The following is a 22,568-nucleotide window of genomic DNA, read 5'->3' as shown; positions in this document are numbered from 1 at the left end:
AAATAGAAGTACTTATCAATTCCTTTTAGTAATTTTAATCATTTATCTTACAATAAAGGAAAATCTAAAATTTTACAATAAAATAGCCATACAAAGGAACAAAACAGCACCATATGTGTTCATACCCCATCCAATTCCCCAAAAAAGTGGAGGCAGCTTAAAACAACAGACACTTAAAGAAACCTTGAGTATAATCTTTTATCTATAATCTATGAACATTAATGCATTTATATAAGGTTTTTTTTCTCACATCTTTAAACAGTTTGTCTGACAAAATATACCAGGGGCCTTTGATTAAAAGAGAGAAACCGAAGGAGAGGAAGAAGTCACAGGTACCTGCAATATTTCTGACCGTGGCAGCTGAAGGCATAGTGCCATTTACTGAGGCAGAACAAACTGATCATGACAGACAAAAGGTCATTTTTTTATGTGTCAAGTTTGAGGTCTCCATGAAACATCCATGTAGATCAATCAAGAAGGGAACTGGGCTTATAGGGACAAAGGTTTTGGCTGGAGTTTAAAGACGTTAGCTACAACTCATAGTAGAAGCCAAAAAGTTATTGAGACTGTCTGGGAAAAGAGTATAGGATGAGTGGAGAAAAGGGTACAGAACAAGAGTCCTAAGGGATAGCACCATTTACAAATGACCAACTGGAAGAAGAAGAGAAAGAAGAAAGGGAGGAAAAAAATGGAGGACGTGAAAATAGAGACTGAGGAGGAATAGCCAGGAAGTGGGAGGAAAATCTGAAATGTGCGGTCAAATCAAGAGGAGAGTGTGTGTCAAGAAAAGAGTAATCAACTGTTATAAAACGAGGAGGACCAAAAAATATTCACCACACTAGAAGGATAATACCCAAATGTTAACACTGGTTCACTCTCAGTGGTGGGATGACAGGAAATATTTATCTTCATTACACTTTTCTGTATTTTCCTAATATCTGGAATGAATATATATGTCTTGCTGTTACCATCAGAAAGGCAATGGCAAGTGGACATTTAAAAACATGGACAGGAGGCAGGAGGAGAAAAACAATTTCTACATTGGGTGACCTGAGAGGAAAGGTTTTCTGGCCACGGGGAGGAGCAATTATGATCCTGCTGTGACCAGGTCCCCAGCTCGCAGGAGCACCCACCTCACTTGGCCCTCATCTCGCTCGGCACCACGTGAGAATTCTTTCTGCAGCAAATGGTCATCGGCGCCAGAGGAAGGGCTTTCCTTGTCTGCGGCCAGCAGAGGCTGGGCAGCGCTGGAGCTGCTGTTCTCCTCAGAGGACGAGGAGGAGCTGTGCGAGCGCAGCGGCACTTGCAAGCTGAGGTGCTGCACTTTCCTCTCGGCTTCCATCCCTGCCGACTTGTTTTCCCACTCTTTCCTCTTCACGCCATTCACGTTACCTAAGCCAACAAGCAAAAAAGCAGTCGACGTGAACACAGTCAATTCAAAAGCAATTTATGAAAAATATGACAACTTAATTCAATTCCCTGGTTTTACGGGTAATTGTTTTTAAAAAGCACAAGCATCTAATTTCACATAGCAACATATCCACATTAAGCATGGACCCAAGTTCGTGGACAATGAATTTCTTTTCCTTTCTATTTTTCAATCTTGTATTTGAAAATTTTCAAGCTTACGGAAAACTTTGAAAAACAGTACAAAGCCACCATACCTTTTTACTTGTAATTACCTATTTTAAAAATTTTGTCCCATTTGCTCTATTTATATGTAACATACATAATAAGTTTTGAACCATCTGAGAGTAACTTGCCGATACTGTGGCCTTTAACCCTAGACACGTGTTTATTTCCTAAGACTAATACGTAACGACTGTATAGTTAGTTATCAACTTGATAAACACAGTACTTATGCAGTACTCATCTAACCTCCATATGTGCTTTCCAATTTTCTCAATTGGCCCAGTAACGTCCTTGAGAGCACTTCTGTCCCCTTCAGTACATGATCCAATCCAGGATCATATATTATGGCATTTGGTTTCATGTCTTCTTTAATCTGGAACATTTCGTGATGTTATGTAATTGGAGTTGGGAGGGAGGGGAGATGGCCCTGATACTATTTTCTGCTCAGCTATATATTTGGCTGTATGACCGTACAACTCAGTCTCAGTGATGAGCCTTCATTTATTCACTGCACACAGGGAAAGTACACAACTCACATAGTAGCATGGGGATGAAATGAGAAAATACCTGTGAAAACCTTTAAAAACAAACATTATTCAAATCTAAGGACGTAATATTATAAGAAGACACCTAAGTTAAATTGTACTTAGTATCTTTTTTATCCTTTACATGTGAAGAAATTTTAGTGTTTGTTAATTTCATAAAATAATCTGCTCTTATTATTGCAAAACCTCTGAAATCAAACAACCTTAAAAACGTGTACACATTTATATATTAAATGCAGTGAAAAATCATTTAAATAGGATTTGGAATGTGTAGTTTAGCTCTTTCCGGTAAGAGCTCCCTATACATAGGAAATCAATGCAACAAACACTAAAACTATTTTTTTTCCTATCTTTGTTTGATACTGACAAAAGGCAGTGCTAAGTTAATGTTTTTGAGTGGTCTAAGGAAAAAAGGCTAAATATTGGTGAAACATCAAGACTTTTGTACATTTCACTTGTTAACAGCACGGCTACTTAAGCAGTAAATACTGCACTTAACTGTAGGAACACAGATCTAAGAAACCCAAGAGAAAATCCATTTCTGAAGTCTTTAGAGAACAGATACTAGTAGATTTAAATCTCATACATGGGGAATATGCCATTCACTGCTCATGCCAAACACACATATTTATAAAGTTATCCTACAGGCTCTAAGGAAAGACCACATTTCTCTTCTTAACATGCTCAATTTTAGTGATAAGGAGAGTATTTTGCAAAAGTAGTTGATGACATAGGGCCCAATGGTACAAATATTACTACTGATAAGTTTTCCTATTAAAGTAAACTGAAAAACAACTATTAGCTTATACTTATTTCTAAGTACATCTCTGGAAGCTCGGTTCTAGGAAAATGACAATAAATAAAGAAATATTTAGAATAAGCTTGGCTAGGAAAATCTACCATGTTAACAATAGATCTGAACAATGGACCTACTTTTGCCTTGTGTAACTCTGAGAAACTCACTAGTCTTACCTGGCTTTAGTTAAATCACCTGTAAAAGAAAGGCAGACTATACTGAACCCTACCTCTAAGACTGCTCAAAACACTAAGTTCGGCAATGTAACTCTGAACTTCTCTCAGAATGGAATAGGGATAAAGAGAAGATTAGCAAGTGACAATATAACACATTTTATTACCTTCCACAATTTTGGGAATTTCCTTAGAGATAATCCATTCTCCAGGCTGCAGCAGAGACTGTCCATAATACATATCAGACTCTGCACTCGTGCTTGAAAATGCAGAGCTACTAGAAGGTGTCAACTCTTCAAGTCTGAAGAAATCTAGGCCAGTTACTGTGCCGCCAAAGAACCTGCAGCCACCGAGACAGCCACACTTGTTCCTACACCTCTTATTCTTCAGGGTGTCATCTGGCCACAGAAACCACAACCTAAGCAGAACCCAAAGCAAAAACAAACAAAAAACAACAACATAACAAAAACTCATTAAGAAAAACTTTTTGACAGACAATTAGTTAAATATGAGTTAATTGGTAATATTTTTAAAAGCCAAGGTAAGCACAAAAGTTTATTTTTACTGTGGCATTCTTTTTAATCATTTTGCCGTTCTAAAAAACAAATAAGCAAAGGAAATATGTAGGAACAATATAACATACATTATATAACATATATTTTTAAAAAAGCCAAAGAGCTAAATATAAAAATCATTTCAATCCAGTTTAAAAACTGCAGTAAATATTCTCAAGAGGACTAAAAATTTTAAACATTAATCTAAAAAATAGCCGAACTATTAAAATAGACTACATTTAATTCAAAATTCATTACCTTTAGCGTTTCAGAGCCTATTTCACATGGCAAATTTAATACACCAAAACACTATAAATATGAGACAAGAAATTATTTCTCAATAAAACCAAAATAACGCACTATTCTATATTTTAGAGAAAAAAATTAATAATAATTTTGTACTAAGCACTCTAAACAAAGTATTAAGAATTTAGACAATAAAAGAAAATGTATTCAAAATTCTTCAGGCTCTCTGAGTGACACACACACAAATCTGTCAGTATTTATTAACTCCCCTCCTTTCTTAAAAAATATTATGTAATACAATCTGAGAGTTACATCTTTATTCCTTTTTCCACATGCATTATCTCATTGGATCCTCAGGGCCCTCACAGGAAGACAGAACTGGAATCATCATTTTCATTTTGCATTCACTCATGTATATTTCTTGAACATATCTACTATGTACCTAGTTCTGTACTAGGCAAAGAAAATGGGGAATTTTTCAAAAAGTCATGTTTGAGAGGTGAAAGATGACCTGGAACAAATATATAAAGTTAGAAGCAGTCCAGAGAAGACAGAAGGAAAAAAATGTGAGAAAGTGTTAGGATGAGGGAGAACTGAAGGAATTCTTTCAATGAGATGTTATCAATTTCAAATCACTTCTCTATTTTAGCACATTAAGAGTTGGTCATTCAGCAAAAATATTTTAAAGCACTATCAAAATAAAAGACCTTATGTGTCCCATAGACTCTTTTACTTCATTGACGCAGCAAAAGCTTAGTAGAATACATGGCTTTGTGGTCATCTACACGTGGGTTCAAATTCTAGCTGTGCCACTTAATAACTCTAGGACTTTGGACAAGTCAGTTATCATTTGAGCCTCGGTCTCCTTGCCTGTAAAACTATGGTCTGATATACCTAATGAGATTATTGTGAGGATTAAATGGTATCACGTATGCAAAGCGCCTGATGCCGAAAGTGGAACACAGAGGGGGCACCAAGATGGGAGCTCCCTTCCTCTACCTTCATACAACACAGTGCACTGGTTCTCAAACTTCAGCTTGCATGAGAATCACCTGGACCGCTTATTAAAATATGGACGGCTGGGCTCCAGCCCTACAGTTTCTGACTGAGGTCTGGGAAGGCCTGATTATATAACTGTCTAACAAGTTCCAAGGAGATATTGGTGCTAGTGGTTTGGAAACTATACTTTTCAGAAACACTAATCTAATAAAACTAATGGCCTATGTGTTCAGTAACTTTTCCAGTTATATCAGAAATGAATATACCTACAACAAAAACTCCTGGGAATCAAAAACCCACAAAGGCACCCAGAGCTGAAGATCAGTGAGTTACCACGTCGGGACACAGTCACATTAAGTCTTTATTTAAAATGCTATTCCATTCCTAACAGTAGACTTTCCTCTCATTAGCTAGTAATTTTCATCTGAACATGAGACTATTACCAGTCTTAGATTCCACTTACCTCTTAGTTCGGGCATCATGAGTTTCTAGGAAATGTCTTTGGGCCTCATGTTTAGAATGGTGATCAGCGGCCAGTGCGATATCCACAGTGATAAGTCCTAAGCTGGCCGACCCAGCCTCGAGCCAGCAGGCCCTCCGCAGGATGGCAGGCTGGAGTCCCACTCTGGAATTGCTCAACTGTTCAATGTACTGTCTCACTTGGAAATCCTGAATGGCAGCGCTTATCCCTTCCCCAACCGACTGATTGTGGAGATTACAGTTTGCAACCCGAATAGCACCCATCTAAAGTCGAATGAAAGAAATGAAACAACAGTCTAGTTTTTGTACTTTTTTAGCAACTTAGAATTAAACTACAGAATAGGTACTTATTTCAAAATGCATGAAAGTTAAAGACAGAAGAAAACAAATGCAAAGGGAAAAAAAAGGGGAAGAGAAATAGAAAAGACAAACGCAACAGAATAAAAACAGACGTTCAATTTTTAAAAAAGATAAAAGGATAAAAACATAAGTAAAAAAAACAAAAAAGAGAAGAAGAAATGAAACATTAAAAAAGGAGTAAGTAATGAAATCACAGAATCTTAACAAGGTTTGATTTTAAACAGTAACCCATAAAGCAAAGGTGGCAAACAAATGTTTTCAGGAGCCAGGAAGGCACTCAATGTATAAAACCTAAAGGCATTCAAAATCAAATCTTTGAAAAACATTACCAATTTATTACCCTGCAATAACACAATGCTATAATAATTGAGTTAGAGTAAAAAAGTAGTGAAAATACACCTTAAAACCGAATACTGGAAGAGAATGTGGGTGAGGAAAAAACAGAAAGCTAACTCCTAGAACTTTGCAGTATTTATCACAGTGGCAAACTATAAATGTGTGCTGTATTTCAAGAAATGGAAGAAGTTTGGTTTGGTCAAAAGGCAAAAGAAATACACTGGCCAAGAAACAGACAAACATGTACCTTTATATTTGTAGCACAGCCATGCTCCACGATATAAACATCAGCTCCATCTACTGCTAAACGAGTCATAGTGTATTTCAAATCATCTGAAGCTGGACAAGGCCCAGGAATACAACTCAACTAAAATGGAAAATGATCAAATATTTAATTCTGCACCATCAATTCATTATGTTGATACTTCAGTCTCCTTATTTAAGCAAACAAACAAAATTCCGGTTATATGTGCATTAAAAAAAAAAAAAATCAGTTGGTTCAAGTTTACTGTTTCATAACGAATGATAAATGAAATAATCAGCAGTTAAAGTCTTACCAATTAGAAAACTAATCTTAAGTAACCATGTACCTTTTTCATTCAAAAGGAGCAAGTAGCAAGTCTAAATTGACACAATTCATATATAACTTGGTATGGAAACTCAGAAACAATAGTCCAGGTTAACTGACATGTAAACAATGTCATAGATTTATAAGAACTGAATAGGAGTTTAAAGTTGTAAGATGTTCTCATGAGCACTCCATTGACACACACACACACTCACACACATGTCAACTGTAAATTTTATGATGATATCTAGGACAATCCACACACATTTAATTTTGTTGGACATCTAAAACATAGACTTGGTCATGTTTGGGTCTGACAGAAACATACATCTCTCCTACTTCCATGAACTTTTTTGGGGAAATGACAGCCCTGGGAAAAGCATGTAACTGTTCATTAGTGGCAGGGTGCTCTGTACAAATATATTTCCTCCACAAAATAGACCTTAAAAAACTAATCTAAGATGACAGAAAGCATACCATTGGTTGCATGGCACAGCAGCCAACTGCAAAGGGACACAAAGGAAATTTCTAAGGTGACAGAAATGTCCCAGATCTTCACTGGTAGGAATGGTTACAGTGGTATATATCACCTTTGTCAAAACTCAAACTCTACGGCTTAAAAAGGGTGAATTGATTGTACGTAAATTTTTAAATAAAGTTGATTTAAAAAAAGTTTCATGTAACATAAAAGCTTTGAGTCTTAAAAAAAAGAAAAGAAAGGAGGAGATGTCTACAAGCACATGTGAATTATCCATAAGAAACTGTCTGACACATGACTAAGGAACTCATTCCCTGGGGCTCGGCAATGTGTTCATAACCAGAAAAAAAACAATTTTATCATCAATTATAGCGGTTTTCCTTTATTGTTGGTAAATAAGCATGGGTTACAGATTTGTTGGACATAAAATTAAAAGTAGGATGAATTATGTTCAATTTATAGTAATATAATAACAAATATAGTTTGCATAGCAAAAGAAAAAGAAAGGAAAGACACATATGGAAACTAGAAAGAAAAACTAAACTTAACAATGGTTATTTCTGTGTTATAGAATTGGGGAAAGTTTTCTTTTTTGAAACTGTCATGTTTTCCAGATTTTCTGCAATGAGCATATTAAAAAAAAAAAAAAATTGCTCCCTATCCCCAAATTCATAAGGAACAGTATTTATTGCAACAAAACACTCTGCATGTCATTGAACTGCATATGGTTTTAGGGCTTACGGTCTACTTTACAAGTCTCCTAAAAGCACTGTAATGACCCTGAGTCGAGGTACTGCAATGCTGTGGAAAGCGCGTAAGATTTGGAGTCAGGAAACCTGGCAAACGCCCAACACTGCTAATCATACTGCAGGAGAACAGATGTGTTCCAGAGAAGTCTGCTAGCAAAGTCATGAAGGAATCTAAACTTCCTCTTGCTTCAATTTCTAAATCTTTTGCATAGATATACAGCCATATCCCAAAGAGTATAATAATGCATTAAGATCTAAGAGTTAACGATAAAAATGTAAGAGACAGGATATAATTTTCATAATACCTCCATTTATTTGTGAATGCACGTTATAATTACCTCATATTTTAGACAAAACTAAATAACAAGTAGCTACAAACTCAGCAAAATAATTTTCTTAACTGAAAAAATTGATCTGCAGTGTTTATTTCATGGCTATGTGCACTTGATTTAAAGCTGATATCTCCATCTTTCATTTTAAAAAATCCATAAATGTCTGTAATCTGCTAACATATTTGTTAATGTACCTTGGATTCGCAGAACCGACGATCAATCCCGTGCTGACATATTATTACTGATTTGGGTCTTTCCAGTTCATACTCCCGGCATACCACATGAAACACAAATGTCTGCCCCCACTCCAAGAGACAAGCCAGCTACAAATAAGCAGTGACAGGTTGACAACACTGTTAGTACCCTAAACACGTGTTCAAAACTCAAAGGCTAATCAAGAATATTAACACAACTTAAAAGAATCCAACCAGTCTTAAACCTGCCACTACCTAATCTACTTGTTAGCCAATATAGTGATTTTTCTACTTTGACATAATTTATAAGCTTGTGTTACTTTTCATTTGTGAATGACCAAATATACTGCCAAAATGAAAACTCATTTAAAGTGATAAACTGAGTTTCTAAAGCAAGTACTTTTCTTTAAGGTTGTATCTTTCTTCTTATATGACTAAGTGGAATCCTCGGCCTAGAAAGCACCTAATAATCAACCAACCTTTGATGTGAAATTTTTGAGTATTTAATTATCATTTTGAACTACAATTTTAGGAAATCAGGCATTTAAAGATTAAAGCACTTGTATTTATGTAAATAGAAACTGAAGTAACCATATAGCAACTCTTCATCCAACCTTTAGTTAAAAAACCCTTAATTTTATAATCGATTAGACTTGTTAATAAACACACTGAGACATGGGACACATGATATTATCCCCTTAAAATGTACATAATTTAAACTCCTGGAAAACATAAATTTCACTTGTAAAATATACAAAGAATGGCATAAGCATTAAAAGCACCCATGGAATCATGAATCTCACAAGAAAGAAACAGTGATGCCAAGATTCCAGTGCAGAAGAAAATGTTTCCTCTTCTAATAAGTGCAGTTTATAAACATTTGAGTCTAGCGATCCTGAGATTAAAAGAGTTGTGTCCAGTCCTGTGGGGTGAGTACAGCTTTACTTCATGCTTATCAGAAAAAAGCTGCTTTGTCATATGCTTCAGTTTTTACTTGTATGTGTAGAGACAGGAAACAGTGGACAATAAGGAGAGGATAGTTACGAGGCCGAGCACTGAATACTACTTTTCATCCATTTTTATACATTCCGTTATACATTTTTCATCCTTTTTTTACATAAAATATCCCTTTGCAATTCCATTCATTTTCCTACTATTTCTAGAATCTTAATTTTTGCTGCCTTCCAACAATTTCTTTCAGATATACAAGATACTTAGATTCTTTATTCACCTTCTTACTGCTACTCTAAATGATGTTTTCATAGCCATTCTGTAACTTTTTATTAAAATTGAGCATATACATTTCTGCCACATTCCAATATTTTGAAATGCCAAGATAAACATGCATATTGTCATAAATATATGGCTCAACAGCTGAAATGTTACGAAGTAAAATGGCTATTCAACTAAATTCAGTGGTCCATTTCTAGACTACATAATCCCACGGCCTCTGAGTCTTCTAAAGACTAAGCAGGATGGTAAAGAGGAGGGGGAATTTATCCAAAGGATCACAACTAGCACCCTAGACCAGGTTTACTTACAAGTAAATTCATTTTTATTTTTTTTAACCAGTATCTGCAACACTAATAGCAGGTAAAATGACATTATCTTCCTTTGGGATGTGACAAGTAAAGAACTAGGCTACCTATAATCCTTAATACCATAAATGCTATTTTCAAATCCTATTTAAGAACTATACAAAAAAAGCAAAGTTCTTAGAAAATTATTCTATCTACTAGGAAAAGAAGATTGTTTCAACAGTGGACAACCAACTAATATAATTTTAATAATATATATGTTCACTTTATTATATATATGCAACACATATATCTCACCCTGAGTTTTTCCCAAAGAAAGTCTCAAATTCTTTAAAGTACTATGCAGAACTATAAAACATTACACCCATCAGTTTTATGGGGCTCAGAAAAGTGAAACTTATCTCCGATTCATCTATTGCTAAGAAAACTGTGAATGTCAAGAACGACATCCATCCAAAAAGCAAATGGCTGTTGCCTGGCCATCAGAACGTCGTTAGTGGAAATGCAATGACCATTCAAATGGGCCTACAGCTTACTCTTGGGGCAGTAGGTGAGTAAAGGAAAAAAAAGTCATGAGAGAGCACTCTGAGAATCATACCTGTGGTGCCGTAACCTTGGCTGTAAGGCTCCCCGCCTGCACGTCAATTAGCCAGGCGTATTCTAAGGAATCACTTCCCAAAGGAAGACCTTCTGCTGAGAACATAGCGTGTGCTCTCAGCTGGAGACCAGACAAACTGATGTGACCTTCCCTAAGTACTTCATCCACTGGGGGTCGCTGCTGAAAACAATAACAACAGACTGTAAGAGCACAAGAAAAGACTGTAAGAGCGCATTCCAATTTTTAGTTGCATTTTCCCCCAGAGACTAACGTGCTATCTGGAAAATAAGGCTCTGGGATCCCCAAGCTCCTCACACAACCCTGTACCCATAAAAGCAGTCTGCATGAAGCTTCTGTAGTGACAATGCCCACGAGAGCCCAGCTGCAAAGCACAGCAGCACCGTCCTCAGAAGAATGCAGGTCTGACTGGTAACTGCCTGGAGGAGTAAAGAGAATCTAATACTCTGACAGGGATTGTAACAGGCCACTCTTCTGAGGGAAGGAGGAATCATGAGATTCAAATATTAAAAAGAAGACAATAACAGGGAACTATAAGGACCAATAAGACCATAAAATGAAGGCCTAGGGAAGGAGGTCATCTTCCACACAGATTTTGAGAACTGTGTAAATATAAAAAGGATAAATTTATCTTAGAGAATAATTATATACTCACTACTAAAAAGCAGCCAATATTTCAAAGAGAAAATTTCTAAGACTTACTGGTTCAGAAAGCTAAAGAATAAGTGCTATAAGTGCTGAAATAGGGTATTCCGTGGAACACCACAAAATACTGGTAGGAATACAGAATTCAACCAGCGTGGCAATGCTCCAATATCAGTCACCAGTTCCTGTGGCATCTACCCCCACAGTCTCTCACATACTCCCTGATTTTCTTCCTTCTTCATTGCTATCATCCTCGTCCAAATAAGACCTCGTGCCAGGACATTTGCAAAGCCTCCCAGCACTCACTTTTCTCTCTCTCTGCTCCATACTCTACAAAATGACCAGAGATCTTTTCAAAGGACAGATTTTATCATGTTCTTGCATCAAGACCATTACATGCCACCAAAGCACCTCATACCACTCTGTGAAATTATTTATCTTAATTGTAATTCCCTCAAAATGTATCTTCTCCATCAGGTTGATGAGAGTAAAGACCATTTCTGTCTTGTTCACCACGTATCCCAAGGCCCCTAACATAAGAGAGTCACCACAAAAAGTAGACACTGCTGACCGAGCGACTACACAGATGCCTTCACAGCACGTCTTCTCAGAGGCTTGAACTCGCTATTCCACACGGAGACAGCCCCCAGATATTCCCCAAACTGATTTCAGTACGGTAGTCTTTTTAGTGTGTGCATGCTGGCCATCTCACAGGGTTAGTGTTCCTTGTTTCGACACATTTTGGGAAACATGTTCTTACAATTTTTTTAAGAATGAGGGCTAAGTATAATTCATAAGGACTTCTTAAAAGGAAATTTCAAATTGTGACTATAATGTAGTTCTAGAAGCTCTTCTGATGCAGTTTTTCTTGTCTTTTCTTTTTTTTTTTTTAATTAAATATATTGGGGTGACAATGGTTGGTACAGTTACATAGGTTTCCAGTGTACAATTTTATAATACATCAGCTATCACATTTTTATTACATTTTCATCTAAGTTGTGTGACAGTATATAAAATTGCCTAACTTCTCCAGGCATCAGTTCCCTTAGGTTTTATCTGAGGAGTTGGGAAAGATGGTCAGTAGATTTCTTCTGGCATAAAATTCCATAATTCTCAGAATAAATTTTGTTTTTTTAGTTCAAAAATACATGTGGCTTGTCCTAAATGTATAGCCCGCCTTTATTGGGGGACACCAATAAAGATTAAATGCTGAATTGTATTATGGCTTGCTCCATGTTGTGGGGTACATGGTGTCCCCCAAAAGAGACGTTCAAGTCCTGAGCCCGGGTCCCTGTGAATGTGATCATATTTGGACATGGGTCTTGACAGATGCGGTCAAGTTAAAGTGCGGTCACGCTGGATTAGGGTGGCCCTAATCCAATGACTGGTGTCCCTGTAAGAGGAGAACTGGGACACAGACACACAGATGGATGTCACGTGAAGACAGAGGCCGAGATTTGGTGATGTGTCTATAAGACAAGAAAGGCCAAGGTTTGCCAGCAGCCACCAAAAGCTAGGAAAGGCAAAGCAGAATCCTCTCCAACAGCCTAGAAAGAGAGCACGGCCCCACCAAACCCTGGGTTCAAACTTCTAGGCTACAGAACTGAGAGAGAATAAATGTGTTGTTTCCCGCCATCCAGGGTGGGCTCCTTTCCAGGAGCCCTAGGAAACTAATACACATCATAAGATGACCATGAAGTAAAATGTGTGGTTTCCTAAGTCAAACACAATAATCCATCACTTTAGATCCTTAACCTTGAAGCCCTGAGTTAAGACTAATGCCACCAGGATTAAACACCTACAGTGAGTGACCCCAGACTGACCCTGGGGGACAGTCACAGTGTGAAGCTCCCAACATGAAAGAATAGTAGACAGTGCAGAGACCAAAGAAGAGACGATTTCCTGGGAACAGTCCCGCCAGCACTACCAAATGTAAGCAAGGTAAGTAGGTAAGAGATTCCAGGAGAATGAAATGCATCGAGTCCGCTGTCTTCAGGGCTAACGTCTAGGAAAGCAGGTGTCACCAGTGCTTCTACAACCACGGTGATACCTCCACTCTGCGTTTTCCTTCTCTAATCATCAAATGAATCGGACTTTATACTTCAGCCTGTACAAATCTGCCAATAGCTCAATGATATAGTCCATGTGAACTCTCTTAATGAGCTAAATAAAATGTTTTTATATCTGGTACAGTCTTCCGAGAATGCAGTGATTAAAATAAACTGTCACCAGGTACTCATAAGAAATCAGATATTCATCTAAGAGTCTCAGAACTCCACCAGAAGGAGATATTTCCCTTTCACCTTTATTAATTTCCTCAATAGATTAAAAAAAGAAGATGGGTTTCCTCTCCACACACTTGCCTCCCAGAACAAAGAAAAACAAATTCTAACAACCTACTAATCAGAGAGAGGAGAACAGCAGCTATTTCTAAGGTTTCTACGGCAAGTTAAAATACAAGTGTTACGCAAGTGAGATCTTTGTGAGAAAACAGTCCTGCATCGTGATTTCAGTGGCATTAACGCGGTAAAATGACACAGAACCCGGCACACACAGGGCACCACTGTCAACTTCCTGGTTTGGATAATTATGTAAAAGACCAAAAGACCAACATGGGGGAAACTGCGTGAAGGGGACACAGGACCACTCTATATAACTTTGCAACTTCCCACGAATCTATTATTATTTTGAAATAAAAGTTTAAAACAGGAAACATTTTGCAGCTAAACAAGCATATATTGTGTTAAGTTTTAGCTATTATGATCTCAGTTATGTGAAGTGTGTGTGTATGCCATATATTAGGTTGCTGCAAAAGTAACTGTGGTTTAAAAGGTTAAAAATAATTGCAAAAACCACAATTACTTTTGCACCGACCTAATATATACATATTAAAAAAAGAGTAAGTTAAAATAAATGTTAAAATTATATGTAGAAAAATATAAGCAGTTATGGCAAAAGAGTGAAAAGGGGGTGTGCTATTTTAAGTAGGGTATGCAATTACTGCATAGACTCCACAGTAAGTTACCATCCATTGACGATTTGAGGGTATCAGACTCACCCCATTTATAATTTTACTTTCTATTAAAATCCATTTCTATTTCTAAAGCACATAATTTGCCTAAAGTAGGGAGAGCCCTAGAGCAGTGGTAGATGCTATGAGAAGCCATTTGGCATTGAAAATGATAATAAAGTGATAATCTACTTAGGAATGTGAATTAGTCCCATTTGATGAATATCGTTGGTTCTCTTCCAAAAGGGCCCCAGGGATACCTTGAAAGAATTAACAAAGTATCTTGTAAGTATGTTAGATGAAAAGAATAAATCACCGACCTTGTAGATATGCATATTTTGAAAATTTATGGCTCTAGTTAGTATTAATACTTAGGTTGTGATTTTTAGCAGAATCTATCAACATTTTATACATTTTTCCCTTCCATAAACAAATGCAAAAGTTATAGAGAATTTCTTTCTATTTCTAAAAACAGTAAGATAGAAAATGTAATTGTCTGGGATCACGTAAGTGGGGAACAGCAGAAAGAAAAAGAAAACTGAGATTCCTGAAAAACTATCATACATATAAACACACATACAAAACTTAATATGGTTAAATGAAGTTTAAGAGCTAGTTTAAAGAGCTATATATATTCCATGCACAGAAACAAACACACTGTTTTGTCATAAAGAGTCTCTCCCAAAACTCACTTTTACATTACCTGATAGTTATCACTGACAAACACATTCAGGGGCGACAGGACGAGTTGCAGCATGGTCTCCCTAAATCCTTTTTTCATTTCAAAACACAGTCTTTCCAAGAAAGCTGTGGGACACTCGGGACCATCAGTAGTGCCGTGCTAAAGTCAAACAAAATACCGTAATCAACACATGGAAAAAATGAAGAGCAAGGATGTGAGGGAAAATAAACATTACATTTGTATAATTAGGAGATATTTAAAAAGGAGAAACAGTGCTTACTGACAAACAGAACTATTCTGTACCCCAGTAAGGACAGTAGGTCTACCAGGCACCACAGGTGACTGGTCTGCTGTGCAAACCTGGGCCATGACATGATGGACCAAGCGTGCCACAGAAAGCTCAGGCCTACCCACTCCCTGTTTGGCCCTGGGTTCTTTGGGAATACAATCTCGTTCCAAGTCAGCCCCACAGGCCCAAGGGTCATCCTTAGAGTGGACCAGGATCTGTGCTGGATCCAAACCTGTGACAAATTTCAATCTCTAACACCACACCTGATCTTGATATTGTAGTAGGTCCACCATAAGGCCCCAAACTGGTCTGGAATTGGAGATAAAGGCTAGGAAAATGTACAGTCCCAGAATATCCATCGGTCTAACTGTAAACTAAACAACTCAATACCATGACAAAATGTTCTAAAGTTACACTAATAACAAAGAAGAAGCTAAAGTGAAAGGAGAAAAACAGAAAATAAAATTATCAACAATCAAGTAATCACATTATGAAGAAATAAACTAGCTTTATAGAGATAAAAAAAGGATAATTTAAAAGTTTTCAAATGTGATTTTTTTTTTAAGTGTGTGCTTGCGTGTATACACACAAACACACAGAGAGTTTTCTATGCTGGGTGAATTTCACAATATACCCAGACTATTTTGATATGTAAACACTTACAACAGGAAGACGCCCATGAACTTTGTACAAATTCACAAGTACAGTGATATCCCAAGGACGCAAGGTAAGCGGATGAACTGACTTGGCTGAACTTTCATTTTCCTTTCTATCATTTTCCATTCCAACAGCAGTCCACCCAGAACTGGATGACGTTGACAGTGACAGAACAGGACTTGAAATAACCTCTTCAAAATCCATATACATGTCATCTTCCCCAAAGTAGTTTTCCTATAAATATTAAGAACAAACTGCTATCAAAAGAGGTATGTAATAAAAACTCACCGTGGATCTCAAAATTCGTAAACTAAGCATGTCCCTAATTAACCTATTTTATGTAATTAAAAGCATCAGGTCTATTTCCTTAAAATGGAAAAAAGATACATACATTTAAGACATACATACACTTATTTGGCTGTTTAGCAAATAAATTTTCTGTGGCAAAAAAAAAACACAGAAAGTTATAGAAGTTTATAGTAAAGCTTCAGGTTAAAACCACCTCCAATTACAGCAAAAACTTGCAATCAAGGTCCCGGAAGAAACCATGGAGGATTTGCAAGGGTCAGTGGTTTTCAATCTGTGCTTCCCAGAGAGCTGAGGCAGAGAGACATCTTTTGGGGGAAGCAGATCAATTCACTGAAAATCAGTTTCACTAAATCCAATTAGTTAAATTCTATAATTCATATACCCAGTTGGAACACTTATTAGGAATGTTTTAACAACTTTAATAAGAATATCCAATTTGGGTTATTGATGACAAAAACATGTGCTATAAACAGTTAACTAAAACTTCTTTTCACCTAGCTCATCCTGGTGTCCTATGCATTAGTGTCTCAACTACTAATCTAGTTTCCTTGAATCAGAATTTATTTTTAATTGAAATACTTTTTTCCCCATTGATTCTGAATTTAAATTTTGCTTATTTGATCTGTCAGTAGTAATCAAAAGTTATTAAAATATTCTTGTTAACACTGTTAGCTGTATTTGTTCAATATTAGAACCACATCAATATTTTGGTAAATTCTGCATTGTGGTTATTGACACATTTTCTGGCTAGGATTCTGGATGTCAGATCAATGACTACCTTTTCATAGGAAAGGGTGTTAAAAGACTTCAGGCCATTCAGTGGCAGGGCTATTAAAGTCACAGCTCTACTGACTCACAAAACTGGTGCTTTTTTCCCTCTCTTCTCTACTCTTACTTGCCTTAATACAGGTCCTACTTAGAACATGTATGACATCTTGATAATTGTCCTTATTATATAACTCTGAAGCATGGACAAAGATGAATAAACATTGGTCTTTATCCCAAATTCCAGTATTAAATCTTTAAAACTAAAAATAAATGTCTAATTGATTTCAAATCAACATTAAAAACCTTGAGGTACTTGGAACAATTCTCCTTGAGATCATGTTCCCAATCCACCTGCCGTCCAGTCCCAGTGACAGGTGCAGGGCGTCTGGAGCTGACACAGGTGGGAAGCGGGATAGTTGTGTTGTGATTTTATCTGCAAATGGCCGCCAGGCCCCATCGTCTCTGCCCCACCCCCATCCACACAACCCATCTGTGTATCAAGGTACCTGGTTCATATTATTAGCTTTCAACGTTCTAAGAGTTAACCAATGAATCATTAGAAATAAGTTATACTTACTTTAGATGATTTTTTAATAATCCTACCTTCTAATTTCTTATTTTTAAAATATTCCCTTATAATCTCTTACAGTCCCTTACAATTTTAAATCTTTTTAAAAAATGAGATTCCTGTGTATTATTACAATTCAAAGAAAAATATCCTCTTGGGCCTAATGTTTAATTTGCTACTAAAGCAATCTCCACTTAATTAATTATCTGAAACAGAAATAATTTATAACAAATTCTTTAGGGAACACTGAATCCCCAAAATAGTAGAGGACATTTACTAATTATTATTAAATATGTCAATGACTGTTTTTAATAAGTTATAAAACATTAGGAGCCTTTTATGAGTTAACACTTTTGTACTTGTTGAATATTATCAGCAAAATGTACTTCTAAATTATTAACCCCTTTAAAAAACTAGCCTAACGTTAAATGTTTAATGTTGGGTATCTGATTTAAGTTTTTTTAATATATAAATTCCTTCTGTAACGGCTAATTTCTTAAGGATTCATTAAAACATAAAAATAAAAAATTACCAAAGCATTGACCAAAGTATAAGGCAAGTAGAAATGTGCTATGGCAAATTTTTAAGGTATTTTAAGATTAATAAATGTACACAAATATTTACAAACACAAATAAAATTTCCATTTTATGGTGTGGCACACAAAATTAAACTGTCTTTAAAATAAATTCCAAACAACCCTAGGAGAAGGACGAGGAGGAAGAGGATGAGAAAGCAGAGAAAGAGGAGAAAAAGGAGAGAAGAAAACAAAGAAACTTAAAGAATTACATATATTCCTAATAAAAGGAAGCATAGGAAAACAAAGAAGAAGCAGAGAGTTCATCAGTCTAGAACACTGTTTTGCCTGTCATGCTTTAGTTATATAATTTATAACATATGTCAAAACTTAAGTAGACACTTGTGGGGACAGAGTCAAGTGCAGTTTCCAGGCTCTCAGCCTCATGTGGAAAGGTGCTGGCTCAGGAAATAAATGGCCATCAACTGTGATTGGATGGCCATCAGCTGTGGCTAGTTGGCCGTCAGCTGTAACCAGTGAGCCACTGGTCACTAATATAACTGCCGTGGCTACGCTAACAGAAAATGGGGGCTAGCAAGGAGATGGTGGCTGAGCTAGCAAGCGCGGATTGTAGTTAGCACGGTGGATTGCAGCTAGCAAGTGAGGTTGGTTGGCAGAGAGAGAAGCGGACAGCAGGTTGTGGATCCGGTGGCTCCTCCTTCCTGTGTCTCCAACCCAGCCGCCAGCGAGACTGTAGTGGTATGACTCCCCTATCTATGGCTCCCTCGGTGTTCCTTTTTGGCCTCACCATGTCCTGCGTTCTTATGTGGGGAGCGGGACCAGAGACCCCGCATGACACCCCACGTGACAACACTTTATAGAAGTTCTGAGTTAATCTGATGAATGCAAATACTAATAAAATCTTTAGTGCAACAAACTTTTGACACCACTAAAACACTGTTATAAAATCCTTAATGCACAGAAAAGTCTGCATCAAAACATAATAAACTGTCAACAGAGGTTATATCTATGAAGCAGAATTTATAAAAAAAAAAGTCTAAAATAAAGGCATATACTTCTTTCTCTGTATTCTTTGTTACCGTCCTCTTATTTTTGATGAATATGTATTACTATGGAATTTTTAAAATAAAAAAATTGAGGTCTGATGTATATATAATGCAAAATCCAGAGTTAATACCTCTGTAGTAATATTCAAAATTGATATTATACACATATAACCACCCTTACTTGTTAACTAAGCCATTACTTGTATTGATATTAAAATATACAGTTGATCCTTGAACAACACGAGGGGTTAGGGGGTGCTGACCCGTGCACAGTCACAATTCCATATAGAATTTTTCACACCCCAAAATCTTAACCATAGTCATCTCAGTATTTCGTGGACTGATTCCTAGATAGACACCACACCCAGCAGGCACCATAATTCCTGGATGCACAAGTCCCTTATATAAAATGGCACAGAGCAATGCATACAGTCAGCCCTGAATCTATAGGTTCCCAACTGTCAATCAAAAATACTGTTTTCGATCTGTGGTCAAACTACATCTGTAGATGCAGAAACCTACGGATACACAGGGCCAACTGCATATTTATTGAAAAAAATCCACAAATAAGTGCACCTGCACTGTTCAAACTCCTGTTATTCAACGGCCAACCGTAATTGAGCCTTTTCAGGGAAATCACAACTTGAAAAATGCATTTTAGATCCTTTATAGTTATTCACATATAATCCCAAGAAAATTAGATATTAAAAGAAATATTTGAGAAATATTTTAGGTCAAACAATCTCCCAGCCCTCCCCGCCCCCCAAAAAAAACGTGTGTATGTGTTTGTTTCCTCTCTTGAATCTGAAGAATCACTTTTTCAGGCATCTCTCCTAAAATCAAACAGAAACTGTAGATTTCCACAAATATTAAACACATTTTTTCTTGCATCTTTTATCTAGAATGACATCATCTGATGCTTTATGTAGTTTTTATTACATAGACTACAGTAACTCCCATCCTGAGATTTTAAGTACCTCCCAAACCCATGAACCTAGCACTTCTTCAGAGTCTTTGCTAGCAAACCTTGATTGTCCTTCCCTGACCAACACTGACTACCTGAGACCCTGCCCAGAATTCATCACTTCTGTCACTGAAAATCACAGGATTCCTTGGTAGCTAAGCATGCAGATATCCAAACCTCTGCAGGTGTGAAAATGCTAAAGGAAGTGCATAAGTAAGCATTGATGGAATTAGATTCACACAAATAACTCAACTGCTGTGACTGTCAATGTTTGGACAACAGTTCAATGAAAATCTAAAGCAAAGTGAATTTGCAAAATCCTGGAAAAATGCAAAATTTCATGAAGTTGCTGAAAGTGACATTGAATAACAGCTCAAATCACAGGTAAAGCTTTCAGTGATAAGTGAGGATCTGGAAGGCTTAGAGCAGGTTCCTACAAAGAAGACTAAGTCAGTAAGAATCATTGATGACTTGCTGGGGACTTTTTACAAGTATGAGTTGAATATCAAAAGAGTAAAAGTAACGTCTAGAAAACTGATGAAATCCTCAAACACTGTCCTTAAAATAGCCTCTCTTCATACTCAGGCTACAGACATCAGCCTTTAAGTGCTCTCATGCTGTCAGTGGGGAAATTATACCAATGAATCAACGCTTGATTCAGTCCTTGCTCAAAGTAGTGCCTATTTCTTCAGAACCTAAATTTGTCATATTTTGAAATACACTTTTCATATATTTGCTTCAATTTTTAAGATAGAGCTTCAAACAAATCTTTGATTATTTACCATACACTACAGCTGCCTGTTTTTAATGGATTCACTTGAAGAAGACTTTTCCTGGCACTAATTATCCTCAGATAACAAGGTTCTCTTGTACTTCTATTGACGCATCGATCACAATGTGCTAAAGTTTGTCCACATATGTCTATCCTGCTTTATCCCTCTAGTTTATCTCCCTGAGAACAGATGCTATTATCATCTCTATCTCTAGCAACTAGCATAATTTCTAGAATATACTAAATGCTAAAAAAAAATAAAAAATGCTAAACTGAGAAGTACACTACTTTTTTAAATTAAATTCATTGGGGTGACAATGGTTAGTAAAATTACATAGGTTTCAAGTGTACAAAGGAGTACACTGTTTTTAATAAATAACTTTGTAATTGAGTCTGGTAGTATTAATACTAGTCTAATGAACATTTTAAATCATCCAACTGGCTATTGCAAATGGTCTCAATTTCAATTAGATATTCTGTGTTTTGCCTATGTTTAAAAATATGTAAGTTCTTTTTAAAATCATACCTTTATACACAAAAAGGCATTTAACAGTGGTCCATAGAGAGTTATTTGAGAATCTGGGGAAAGTTCCATTTCCACATGAAGTTTATCAGGGGGAAGCTCAGAGGGATCGATAGGCGGCCGTGAAGAAGTAGAGGGTGAAGAAACAACTCTGTCTGCTGTTTTCTGGGATGGCCTTAATACAGATAGCATTGTCTCTTCCATTTCTGACACTGGAATAAATTGAGGAAAAAAATATTTGGTGAGGGAGGAAAGTACCTCTTAGAAGTGCTTTTTCTTTTTAATTTGAGAGGTTAGTTTTGATGACCAAACTTCCATGACCAGTCAATTTTATTATTTTCAAATCAAATGCAAATTATTTTGCTAAAAAATAGCTACAGCAAATAAAAAAGTCAAAATTCTTGAAAACAAGAGTACTGAACAGCTGAAAGGATTTATAGAATGTGAAATCTCATCATCCAAAGCAGTTGACTCTTCTCTTCCTTTTTATCAAATACTTGGCTAGAAGTTCTTCAAGGAACTATTTACTAAGAAATTCTATTTTGCAAAGATGAAAGCAACTGATCTTGATTTAACACCTATAGTATATAATTAAAAAAAAACCTGAAAGACTAATGATTAAGGATGCAAAATAGAAGAGACTTCATTGAAATATGTGTAGAAATACATAAATCAGACTGCACAGAATCAGGGAAAAGTTCCTGTTAACACAGGCAACATTCTCATCAAGTCCTTGCAATATAAATTTGGGTTACAGTGAGACTTAACTGTACTTGGGCATTAAAGTATAATTAGTTTCATATAAACAGCTATTCAAATACAGTGTGATATTATCAAGCTTCATACATACCAACAATTATACAACCTATTCTTTAAAACTTAACTCACTGGAAAAATACACAGAAAATATCACTTGACTCTAATTCCATTTGGACCCTGTAATAAGGCACATAATCTTCAGGGTAACTATGACATCATAGTTGTCAAATGCACTAAAAAAACTAACATTTCATAAAATCAAGTGATTTAAATATATAGATTCACATACATCTTGTTTGATATTCCAGCTCTGCTGCTTCTAGCTTGGAAGACTTGAGAAAATTATGTAATTCCTTTCTCTGCGTTTATTTCCTCAACCCCACAGTGATAATAATAATGAAAATATCTATTTCACAGAGTTATTGTAAGGACTGAATGAGCTAA

The 22,568-nt window shown here is 36.4% G+C and overlaps 1 protein-coding gene across 7 annotated transcripts in view; it reads right to left on the bottom strand.

The window, feature by feature from the left end:
* The window catches only part of BLTP1 (bridge-like lipid transfer protein family member 1), a 161,636-nt gene that overhangs the window by 91,062 nt on the left and 48,006 nt on the right, over positions 1–22,568 (bottom strand). For 6 of the 7 annotated variants that reach the window (XM_033133318.1, XM_033133322.1, XM_033133321.1 and 3 more), the window contains exons 20-28: positions 21,369–21,577; positions 15,886–16,113; positions 14,955–15,092; positions 10,579–10,758; positions 8,443–8,571; positions 6,369–6,488; positions 5,409–5,689; positions 3,314–3,564; positions 1,134–1,392 (exon numbers count right to left, since the gene is read on the bottom strand). In XM_033133318.1, the coding sequence (XP_032989209.1) occupies positions 1,134–1,392; positions 3,314–3,564; positions 5,409–5,689; positions 6,369–6,488; positions 8,443–8,571; positions 10,579–10,758; positions 14,955–15,092; positions 15,886–16,113; positions 21,369–21,577 (1,795 nt within the window). The remainder of the gene's footprint in view (positions 1–1,133; positions 1,393–3,313; positions 3,565–5,408; positions 5,690–6,368; positions 6,489–8,442; positions 8,572–10,578; positions 10,759–14,954; positions 15,093–15,885; positions 16,114–21,368; positions 21,578–22,568) is intronic. The other variant, XM_033133319.1, reaches the window with a different exon arrangement.

This window comes from Rhinolophus ferrumequinum, chromosome 18, assembly GCF_004115265.2.
Source record: "Rhinolophus ferrumequinum isolate MPI-CBG mRhiFer1 chromosome 18, mRhiFer1_v1.p, whole genome shotgun sequence".
Taxonomy (NCBI): Eukaryota; Metazoa; Chordata; class Mammalia; order Chiroptera; family Rhinolophidae; genus Rhinolophus; species Rhinolophus ferrumequinum.
This window is presented reverse-complemented; position numbering and strand designations above follow the sequence as displayed.